Below are 12,183 nucleotides of genomic sequence, written 5' to 3' on the forward strand. Positions count from 1 at the left end.
AAAGGCCTTAATGGCTGAAAGCTATGATTGTGTGAATCTTTTTATTGTGCCTATCGCGACTCAGCATCTCCGCTATATGGTGAGTAGCAACTTTCCTTCTCTTGTATTGTTACAAAATCAAAGTGAAATACTTGTTAGAAAGTATATTTATAATTAAATAATGTTAAACTGCTATGAACTATGTGTGCCAACTCATGCTAAGTTTAACACTGTAAAATTAAGAGGAAAGCCATTACTTCAAGTAAAGGAGTTGCTATTTCTCCTCTTATGCTAAATGTGGGTGTTTTATAGAGTGCTTCTCCAACTTAATATTTATGTGGCTGTGCTGATATTTATCAAATAGTAACAGTAGTCTATATGCTATAAAAGTAGAGGCAGTTACAACCTGTAGTTCTACTCATCACGCAGTTGAGAAGGATCTTCCATTATTCAATATACATAATATGTAGAAGTACTTCATAAAACACATTTTTAATTTGTAGTGATTCTGAGTTTACTAGAGCTTGTTGAAAAGCAGTTCCCAATCTAACTTTGAATCATGGGCATGGAGGGAAACATATTCATGAAGACTGTTTCACTATTTTGTATTATGGTTTCGTGAATCACAGTCCTACTGAAACTAATTTTTATTATTAGTGGCAGATACTATTAAATAGTAAATGTAATGGGAAAAAAGTCTAAGAGTTTGGAAGAGGCCAGTGCAAAGGGTGAGGTTATATACTTTTCTAGTATTGCTCACCAATTTTACTGAATGAATACTTTCTTCATTTGCCCTCATAGAAAGTATGCAAAATAAGTTAGACAGTGGTGCTCAAGACAACATAAGTGTACACAGGATGAACTGAGCTTCTTCATCACTTACCTATGTGCTGATACTCCCATCCATAGCTGAGGTCACTGTTTGGTGATGCTCTACTCTGAAGTAAACCGGTTTGAAACCTGGTGGAGGATGAAATTTTCGACATCAGTATTTGGCCAGAGGAGAGATGGCAGCGTAGAGTCTGCGATCACTAGTCTTTCCACCAATGACCGGGATTAAATACCAAACCCATCTGCAGTTTCTCATGGAGTGAGAACATGCGACATGTTTGATGGAAATCCATCAATTGGATACAGATGTTAAACCTGGTGCTTTCTGACAAGTGTAGGCTATGTGCCAGCACCAGGCTTCAGCCTCTCCCTTCTCTCAACATTGTCATACAACAGAAATATAACACTGCACTGTACATGCATCCATAACATTCACCTACACTCCACAATTATACATGTGACAAAAATCAAGCAATGGAAAATCCAGCCTTCAGCTGCCAGAGCCTGTGGTCATGTGTTTGTGAGTTGCATTTGTGTGAGTGTGTGTGAGTATGTTGTATATTTTTCATGAAGGCCTTGCTGGCTGAAAGCTCACTTTCCAACAGTCTTTTTGTTGTGCCTATATACGACTCAGCATCTTCGCTATATGGTGAGTAGCAACTACCTGTATGACACAAATATTACATATCTGCAAGGAAAATGGGCAGTCTGAGCTGAGGAAAAACAGTCTTTTCCAACAAGTGGCTGAGCCCACCCTTTGGGATTTCCCAGCCAACAATGCAATACAAATTTTCCATCTTTGTGCATTGATTTCATTGTAGTTTGTATTCCACTGTAGTTTGTTATCAAGCTTTAATCCAATGAACTTTACACATAGAGTTTCATATTTAATTTAATGTATGATTATTGTCTATTTCTGGTAGCAGGAGACCATTTTCATTTATTTGGGATTGTGTGCTAGGAGTGTGTGGCTAAAACTTGATGTGAACCATCTGTACACCTTTTGATCTATAATATGGGCTGTCTCTGCCATGGTTGAGTTTGGGCCATTGTTATTGTTTTCATGTCATCAGCAAACATCACAATTTTTGAACAGTTAGTCCAAATCACTGGAAAGTTAATTAAGTACTTTTCAAATAGGGGCTGACTCAACATACAAGCTCTTTTATGTTTGGCCATTTTGGGTCTACTGTTAGTCCTGTAGTAGTGTTGCCACAGGCACTCATAATGGACTACAAGGGGAAAAGGGGGGGGGGGGGGGAGGGGGCCATGTGCTATCTCGTGGAGTATTAAGTAATGTCTCATGCAATTACAGAAATTTTTATCTGATTTTTTTTTCCCCAAGTTTAGCCTGTTTTGGCTTTACACTGCCAGGCATGATGTGACTCACTGTGGTTTTAACAATCAGTTCTTAACTTTGTTGCACAGCCATACTGTTGGTTAATTTATTCAAGTTCCTTGAGTTCAGCAGCAGATCCATCCCCAGTCTACAGTTAAGACAGGTGTGAATAGGGCAAAAATATAATCCCCCACTCTCTCATTGCCATTTCCTTGTACCGACTCTTATCAAGCTGCAAAATTTTTTTTTTTTAAACATCCCCGTGCTTGGTGTCAAGCACAATATCCTGGAGATTCCTCTCCTCTCTCACCTACACAGTGTAATCATGACTGTTGGATAGCTGATTGATATCTGTCACCAATTTCTGCAATGATAACCTCTGCCTCATTCCACAACATAATCAACATAGCAGTATACCTTTTGTCTGTTATTAAGTTATTCCTGTGGCATCTTGCAGAAACTGCTTTCATTAGTACTTGTATGTATAGCAGAACAATTGAAGTAGAGAAAGAACAACTTGGCCATGTGTCAGCTGTGAGTCCAAATCAGTCAGAAATAGAACATGCTATTATTTATGCTAAACATAGGAAAAACACACAACATTTTCATCATGTTTGAAAAAGTACCATATCCATGAGCTGACACATTCCCTGTCGTGATGGGGTGACAGCAACATTCTCGATTCAGAATTAAAATTACAAATATTGTAACCTACTGGCACACTCGACATATGTAAGAAAGTTGGGTTTCATTTAAAGAAGTATATGCTGAGAACAATAACATCTCAGTCAGAAAGTAGTGAGAAAGGATAACGTCAGAACTTGAAAATGGAATGCAACTTCCCTTCCTTTGTGAATCTTTTTCTCTTCCATATTATAGCATTTTGCTGTGGAATGGAGGTGCGCCAATTTCCTTTATTACCAAACTTGGTATATTGTTGTCAATTTGGCTGTGAGGCATATCCCCACTACCACTCTTTAATCACTTATCCAGTTACATTAAATGCCTGACAGATAGCAAAACTGAATTTGAAAGTAAGTTGGTAATGTTCTTAGATAGCATAATTTTTACTTAGAAACTTTAGTTTATTTAGTACAAGTGTTGCATATTTCATTGTGTTATTGCACTAAATTTTGTCTTCCTTTATGTGAGCTCATCTGTAAGTGGTCAGCATGCAGTCATATTAAAATGCAAATTAAGTTAATGCTCATTAAACTAACTTGTTTCACATCATTGTGATAAAACATGCAAACTCTTAATGGTTACAAAGATAGCAAAAGGATGGTCTTATCACATCAATTCATGATTCTAATATTCTGCCAGAAACATTTTCACAGCCAGAGGATTTGCTAATTTTTAGTGGCATAATTAATTTTGTAACTTCCGTAGGGGTTGTATTTTTTAAACTAATATCTGCTGGTGGGGGGGGGGAGGAAAAAAAAAAAAAAAAAAAAAAAAAAAAAAAAAAATTGACAGAGTAGATCAAGGTATTTGTAGTTGGTTGTTTGTACCAGGTGTAAAATGTTTTGTACCACTGAACTGAAACAATCAGTGATACTTATGGCCACCAATATTAATGTCTTCCTCTCTACCATAGCCACACTGCCCACCAAAAAGCACCCATTAAGGGGGCTGGGGAAATGAACTTAAACTTAACAGGCTGAGAGAGTATGTGATGTTACTTCAGTGATTGCAAAAACAAATTTACAAAGAACTTAGCAGTATACGCCCACTTACCAGTAAGACATTACACCCTTTCTAGTCTGGATACACATACCAATTCAGCTGGGATGGGTTTCATGAAGACATTGTGTCCTCTCATGAGACAAGCTGGCCCATACCTGTAGTAAATGATCCTTGATATCCAGGATACTGACATCCAAGCTGATCTCACATGCTCCATTGGGGACAGATCAGGAGTTATTGACAGCCATGAGATTAACTCATCATTCAGACAATTTTAATAAACATTTTTGGAACAATGATCAAAAAATTTCACGTATGCTACAAGAACATAAGTGACCAGTTTCGGTCATATCACATGACCATCATCAGACCCGTGGCATCCTTCGAAGATGGTAGGGGCTCAGGTCAGTACAATTCTACACTGCTGCCTAATGAACAAAATTCAAGTGTATGGAATATCAGACCAGCTATGTGATTGGATTGAAGAGAAATCATCTAGCGGACAACACAGGAAGTTGCATTGTGCCTTTCAGCAATGATGCTGTTGTATTCATAAATGTTGCAACACTAGAAAATTGTAGTGTAATGCAGCAAGACCAGCAATGGATCAAGTTGACCCTCAACATAAATGTTGTGTAGTGCACATAAACAGACAAGACAATTCATTACTGTACGATTACACAATTGCAGAACAATCATCTCCATTTCTAAGAGTATTTGTAAAAGTGATTTAAAGTGGACCACATAAAACTAATTGTAGATAAGGCAGACAGTGAAACCACCTCATGTAACAATGTCTCAGTTAATATACAATGTGATAGTGATGTGCGTAAAATTTGTGCAAAAAAGGTTAAGCAAGGTATCCTGTGTATCAAGTGCAAGTCGTAGTACCACGATAAATGCATAAAAGTGAATCTGAAGTATATGAAATATGATCATGACTGGACATGCTGTCAGTGCTTTACGAGTTCTGCAAAAAACGAAATACTGAACACACTAAAATCAAAAGAAACCATAATAAGCGTTCTTACAGACGATTTAGTGACTATAACCATGAAATACCAAGAACACCAGAAGAAATATCAAGAACTGGAAATAAAATACCAAGAATTGGAGCAAAATCATCGCCTAGCACAAGACGTTGCTGTAAACGGTCTTTCTATGCAGAAAACGTGGCGTGTGCCAATCAAAGCACATAAACAAACAGTAAGTACAGCTCTGGTGATACTGCTATTAAATAAAGAACTGGTTCTAGATGAAGACTGTAGTCAAACAGCAAACACAGACAAACCAAAATCAGTGACAACGCGTCCAATGAAGTGCACAGTCAAGAAAATTTGTAGAACCAATAAAACAGGGAACTACAAAAAACGAGTCTTCTTACTTGGAGACAGTCACGCCAAGAGAATCGCTTAGAAAAATGAATGAATACAGTTCGTCATTTACAGCCACGGGAATAATGACTGAGATAATGAAAAACAGCAATTTACTAAATGAGTTATGTAAGAATGACACAGTCATCATCATGGGTGGAAGCAATGATGTATACTGAAACGATGGTAAATTTGCCACACAGTGTCTAAAACCAACACTACTGAACCTCAAAGTGCTGAATATTGTAGGGACAAGCATGCCTCACACCCACGGTCTGCAGGACAACTCAATTGTAAATTTGGAACTTACAAAAATAAATTGACAATTTCGTAAAATATGCAAGTATTATCAAAATGCAACATTCTTTGAGCTTCACAACTCAAGAGATCTGTTCACGAAACATAGTCAACACTATAACAGCACTGGGGAGTCATGCTTCGGCAAAATGCTGACAAAATTAATACAGAAAGATGAACATGCTGCAAGAAATACAACTGCTATATAGCCAGCTTCGATCGAGGAAATACGAAAACACCATAACAGCTCCTTAACAAGAAAGTCAGTTGCAGAAACACCCACCAGTGTAGCCAGGATCATCACTTGAACAAGAAGAGGCAGCGCCAGAATTATCTTCAGCAAAAATAGCAAAATGTGAGGATCCAACGGAATAAACAGTGGCCAGTGCATGAATCGGTAGGATTTTTAGACCAAGGCAAAAGAAACGTAAAATCTACAAGTTAAGCAGTGCTCAGTGCTTCTCAGCCTTGCACCAAAATATGCAATGCATAAGAAACAAAGTGCAACAATTAGAAGTGGAACTGCAATCTATTGACAGCTCACTTGTTTGCATAACAGAACACTGGTATAACGGTTCAGAATTAATAAATGTAGCACAAAATTCATACAGTCTAGCCTGTCATTACAGTAGAAACACTATTGGATCATGCATATACATGTACGAGGGGATTATGTATAAAATTAGAAATGACGTTATGGCATTAAGTGAGGATAAACACTAGGAATATCAGCTTTAGAGATAAAAAACCCTAGATGTATTCCACAGACTAATTGTACTATGTATTTGTCGTGCTCCCACTTGTGACATGGACACATTCACTACAAAGTTAACCCAAGCATTAGATATGGTCTCCAGCCCCAAAGGCAAAATCATCATTAGTGGAGATGTAAACATTAACATGATGAACCCAGATATGTTCTGCAACAGTTTTCTGAACATTATGTACACCTGTGGTATATCACCATTAATTAACACTGCCACTAGGATGACCAGACATTCAGCATCAAGTACTGACAATATGCTAACGGACAAAGAGAAAGATAGGTGTGACATTGTCATAAATGACCTTGGAATCTCAGACCATTCCAGTCAGTTATTAAGATTAGGCATAGAATTAGATAATAACACTAAAATACACAAGTACAGTAGGGTTTTCTCTAAGTCAAAAAGAGCTCTATTTCCGCCACTAATTAACAGTGAAACAAGGGAGGAAGTGTGCAGAGAACCTACTATAAATGGGAAGTTTTCAAAGTTTCTGTCAATATTTAAATTCAGATTTGAAGAAGTGTTTCCTAAAGTTCTAAGAATCACAAAATCATGCAACAATAACAGCTGGTTAACCAATGGGATAATGAAATCCTCTGAAACCCTCAAGCACCTTAGCTCAATGAAAAACTACTGTAATGATTCAGCATTTCATAACTATTATCATACATACAGAAAGATCTATAGAAAAGTATTGTTAGTGGCTAACAGGTACCAAAATGACAAATTTATAGAAAAAGCTAATAAGAAAACCAAAGCAGAATGGAAAATCACCAAACAGGAAACTAATAGGAAAAAATTAAAGCCAGTAAACATGCAGTTTCAACACAAGGATTCCAAAATAAATGACCCAAAAAAACTAGCAAACTTTGCCAATCAGTATTTCAGCAACATAGCAACCAAACTAAGACAGAAGTTCAACAAAACAAAGCATTTACAATTACTGAACAAAATATCACACACGATAATGCTAAGACGAGCCACAGCAGAAGTATGCAATGTTGTGAGTAACCTAAAATGTAAAAATTCAGCAGGCAGAGATGAAGTACCTGTGTGCTTACTGAAGGACTGCATAGACAACATCAAAGATCCTTTAGTGCACATCATCAATGAATCCTTCTCCACAGGGCTTTCCAGGCATACTAAAGCATGCAGAAATCCTACCTATATAAGAAAGGTGATCCAGAAATCATAGAAAATTACAGACCAATCTCATTACTGTCATCCTTTTCAAAAGCCACAGAGATAATAATGAAAAACAGGCTCATGGGGTACTTAACAAGTTCAATCTTCTGAGTAAGGAGCAATTTGGTTTCCGGGCTGGAAAAAGCACAAATTCAGCTGTAGCTCATTTCTCAAATGTTATCCTTGAAGCACCAGACAAAGGAGACCATATGACAGGGATCTTCCTTGATTTGACCAAGGCGTTTGACACAACAGACCACACAATTTTGCTAAATAAACTAAATGTACTAGGAGTAAGAGGGGTAACAAACATGTGGTTTCATTCATACCTGCAAAACAGGGTCCAACAGGTGGAGATCACTCTAACTCCAATCATACCTTTCACACCCAGAATACAACAATACAGGAGTCCCCCAAGGAAGTGTGCTGGGCCCTATCCTCATGCATATCGACTCTCAACTAAATTGGACCGAGCACACTGCGGTACTTGTAAAGCAAATAGCTTCAGCATGCTATGCACGTAGGATAATAAATTCAATGTGTATGTCCACTCTATAATTAGTTATGGCATATCCTTCTGGGGATCAACAGGGCAGAACAGACAAACAATATTTAAGTTGCAAAAAAGGACCACAATAGATCCCATTGCATGGAGTTACTCAAATCTTTGGGTATATTGACAGTTCCGTGTGAATACATTTTGCAGACAGTAATATACATAAAAAAACCATTGACCAGTTCCCAATAAATAGTTCCATCCATGCACATGAAACCAGACACAGACAACACTTACACCTCTATAAGAAAAACTAATCAAAATAGCATGTTACATAAAGGAATAAAACTGTACAACAATCTTCCACAAGGGATCAAAGACATAAGCAAAATAGACAACTCCAGGAAATTGCTTAAAAAAATCTCTTGGAAAAGTGTCTTTATACTGTCAAGGATTACTTGGAATCATGTAAATATATAGATATATGTAAAAATTATCAACTGTGTTATTAAGTGGTTTAACAATGTATCTTTATGTTACAATGCCCATGAATTCCGATTATGATAATTCAAAATTTGTGTACCTACTGTATATAATTATGTTGACAACATCCGTACAATCCTGATTGTCTACAGATGGATAAATAAATAAATAAATAGGTAAACACAAAAGCTTCATGGAGATGCTCAGCCAACTCCAGTGACAGATGCTATAAGAGAGGCGTTCTACATCAGTGTGATTTACTGTTAAAAGTTTTAAGAGCAAAAACATTCTTAGAACAGTCAATCAATTGCTCCCTCCTCCAAATACCATGAAAAGATTATGAACATAAAATTAGAGAAATTTGAGTTCGCACAGAGACTTGTAATTGTCCTTCCAGCGAAAATGACTGGAACAGGAAAGTGGGGAAGTGACAATGGCACACAAAATACCCTCTTTCACAAACCGTATGGTGGTTTGTGGGGTCTATGTGTAGATGTATACCGTTAGTTGTTACCTTTACTCCTTTCATTACTCCAGGCCAATGACTAACGTCAAACATTTAGAATGTGGACAAGGTGTAATATGTTTAAATGTGTTTGGGAATGAAGATTTGAAAGATTGTACATAACAAAATGCTTTTATTTCATTACAAAATTTATAACAATATTTATAAATTTATGTACAGCTTGTTTAACTTCAGTTTGCAGTTCAAAATCTTAGTTTGATAGCAATACAATATACAGCTGCAACTCGACTGATGAAGTAGGAAATAAAGATATAGTGACAAAAAAATAATACTGATAATCTTTCTAACATCTCTCAGTAAAGATAAAAAAATATTTTTAGTTAATCTGTGAGTATAAATAAATTATAATATATATTCTGACTTACTTAATGGGCAAGGAAGAATTTAAAAATATATGGAGATTGACTAGAAGAAGGCAATTCTTATGAACTATTGCTCAGCAATAGTGTAGTGCACTGAATGCACACCCATTTCATAATCCCTTCAAGTGACAAGTATAACTCTTTACTTCTTTTGATTTACACAACTTGGTGACAAATTTCACAACTTTTTATCCACTTGGGGGCCTATAGACTCACCATTTCTTGCAGAAGAACTTGAATATTGAAGAAGAAACTGGAGGAAATTTGTCTTTGACTTCAACCCTATAATAATACAAGTCTCGCAGTCATTCACCTTAGTATTAGTGGGTTTCAATCTCTCGCTCTCATGTCAGTAGTTCTGCCATGTTGTGAGCAATTATGGATATGAGTACAGAAGTTCACAACCACATATGTTCAACAAAAATAAACATATACAAAATGCTAGATCACTAAAATCTTTTCCTTGTTACACAATAAAATTATAAAAATCCAGTTAAATAACAAAAGTCGATAAAACTACAATAGAATGTGAGACAATTTTTTTTCAGTGTTGGTAAGACTGAGGACTGTTGAATCACAGTGAAAGAAGACTGGAGAATGACACGAAATAAAGGAAATGTGTGAACAACCTTCTAACATTTACATCCTATGCACTGTGAAATGTTTTTAAAATGCACAAAAATATAATGCATTACTCTTTGGAATGTATTGTATTGTTTTAACCCAAAGCTCCATGTGTTGCCCAAATAAAATAAAAATATAACTTTACAATCCTGACTGCCCTGTGAGGAATAGTGGTTACAATTACGTCCACTTGAATTCTGCTCGTAACTTCCAGACACCTTCTCCACTTTGAGTCCTATGAAATTCACTTATTTCTTGCAGCAGGAACTTGAAAAGTGGAGAAGAACCAGGAGGAAGTCTGTCTTTGAACCTATCAACTATTTCCTGTGTTGAAGCTCTGCCATTTACTGCTGCTCCGTATGCTATGAAATTTCTAATGTCGGTCAACAGCTCAACATTTGGATCGTCACTCGATGTTGTTGGCTGCACTATTTGTTGCTGTCCTTCTTCTTGAGAATCATTAGCTGGTGTCAAAAGTCGATTACGGGCTCGAATGCGAGCTAGAAGCTCACCTGAAGACATATTTCCTTGTCCAGATTTTAGTTTGCCAGTGAATGCATTTGATGGCTTTGACTCTAAACCAGCTTTGGAAGTACTTGCCGGAGAGGAAGACATTTCTGCACTCTTCTTCTTCTTGCCAAATTGGAGACTGATAAAAAAGAGAAAAAGAACACAAATAATTATTTTGAAACATAAGAACTATTTCCTTATGCTTCCACTTGCTCAAATTGCAACACTATACATATTTACTTCTTCTCTCCCTACGGGATAGAAGTGTCTAAACAAAATAATACATCTCATGAAGTCATAGCTTCAGCATAAATACTATGACAACTTTAGGGAAAAGCTGTGTGTTGCTATTTCTTCATCTAGTGGGCATAAAAAAGTGGCCAGTTATTAGCACAAGGTGGTAAATGAGCAGCGTGGTATCAAACAACATTGAGCAATATATAACTGTCACACATACCTTTAGGTACACATACTTCATAAACCAGTGCTGAGCTTGTACTGAATGGAAACACTATGTTAATGATCAGCTTTTCAAGAAGTCACCCCACAATATATCAAATAATTTCAAATAAACAAATCACTTATCGCATTTTGTTGCAATAGTCTTCACGTCAATGGAAACTGTGACGGGTGTGCAATGAATGGTGTCTACAACTATTGTCCAAGAAAACTGTTGTAATGTGTTACACAGGAAACTTTGAACTGTTGCCCTAGATATCAGAGAATTGCAGACATGGAATGAATGTCTATCCAGTAATGATGGTGCGGAACTTGTTCCTCTGGCAACATCCTTCACGGTTATGCGAACAGTGTAATAAGTGACTTTCCTAAACTTTTCACGTTACGTTGTTCTTACAGTCAAGGTACAACAACGAACTCAGTCCAGCTACCAAACTCACTGTCAATATTTCAATACTGGTATGTTAAAGCTTTGTCTTAAATTAATCCAAATACTAAATTCCCCTCACTATTTCAATACTGGTTCTCTTAAAGCTTTGTCATCAATCATTTCAGCATATAAATTTAATGGCACCTCTTGCATTACTGACACTTATTCATTAGCTGTTACGAATCTATTGCTTTTTCAGCAACAGTGGGCCACAAAAATCCAAATAAACTCTTATTCAGTGATTCATCATAGTTTATTTATATTCTGTGGTATAGCCTGGTCATGAAGGAGCCCAAAACCAATTGTCACTGGAAACTATTGTCCCATTTCATAATTTTACAATTAAAACTATTGTCCCATTTCATAATTTTACAATTAAAACTATTGTCCCATTTCATAATTTTACAATTAATGTTTTTGTCAAAGTAACGAACTCAAACACATCTGTGTAACTCTAGATCGTACCCTACTATTACTTTTTGTGAATCCTCTCAGTTCTGTACTACAGTCTGATTAAATTACTTGACAGTTGACATTCACATGTTGGAGGTGACTTCCTCCAATTACAGGGCTCTATGTCATGCCTGAAATGTTCACCACTGCCAAACTGCCACAACAAATGGTCTGTTAACTTCCAAATCCCTGTCTGGCTTTTCTTTTTCTCATGTTATGTTTAGAGCCTGAATCCTGGATCTGGCCCTTTTATTTCACATATGATAAAATACTCAAAACAACACACACTTACACTAAACGATGGTAATAGAATATACACAATTGCTACACGTCACTAGCCTAAGACTGCAGGATTCGTTCGCATAAGATGCAATTCACCTTCA

The 12,183-nt window shown here is 36.6% G+C and overlaps 1 protein-coding gene across 2 annotated transcripts in view; it reads right to left on the reverse strand.

The window, feature by feature from the left end:
• Positions 1-9,158: 9,158 nt before the first annotated feature.
• The window catches only part of LOC126458595 (DNA excision repair protein ERCC-6-like), a 130,934-nt gene continuing 127,909 nt past the window's right edge, over positions 9,159-12,183 (reverse strand). Inside the window, exon 19 of one of the 2 annotated variants that reach the window (XM_050095745.1) lies at positions 9,159-10,597. In XM_050095745.1, the coding sequence (XP_049951702.1) occupies positions 10,129-10,597 (469 nt within the window). In that variant the 3' untranslated portion in view covers positions 9,159-10,128. The remainder of the gene's footprint in view (positions 10,598-12,183) is intronic. The other variant, XM_050095748.1, reaches the window with a different exon arrangement.

The sequence above is a fragment of the Schistocerca serialis genome, chromosome 2, assembly GCF_023864345.2.
Source record: "Schistocerca serialis cubense isolate TAMUIC-IGC-003099 chromosome 2, iqSchSeri2.2, whole genome shotgun sequence".
Classification (NCBI taxonomy): domain Eukaryota; kingdom Metazoa; phylum Arthropoda; class Insecta; order Orthoptera; family Acrididae; genus Schistocerca; species Schistocerca serialis.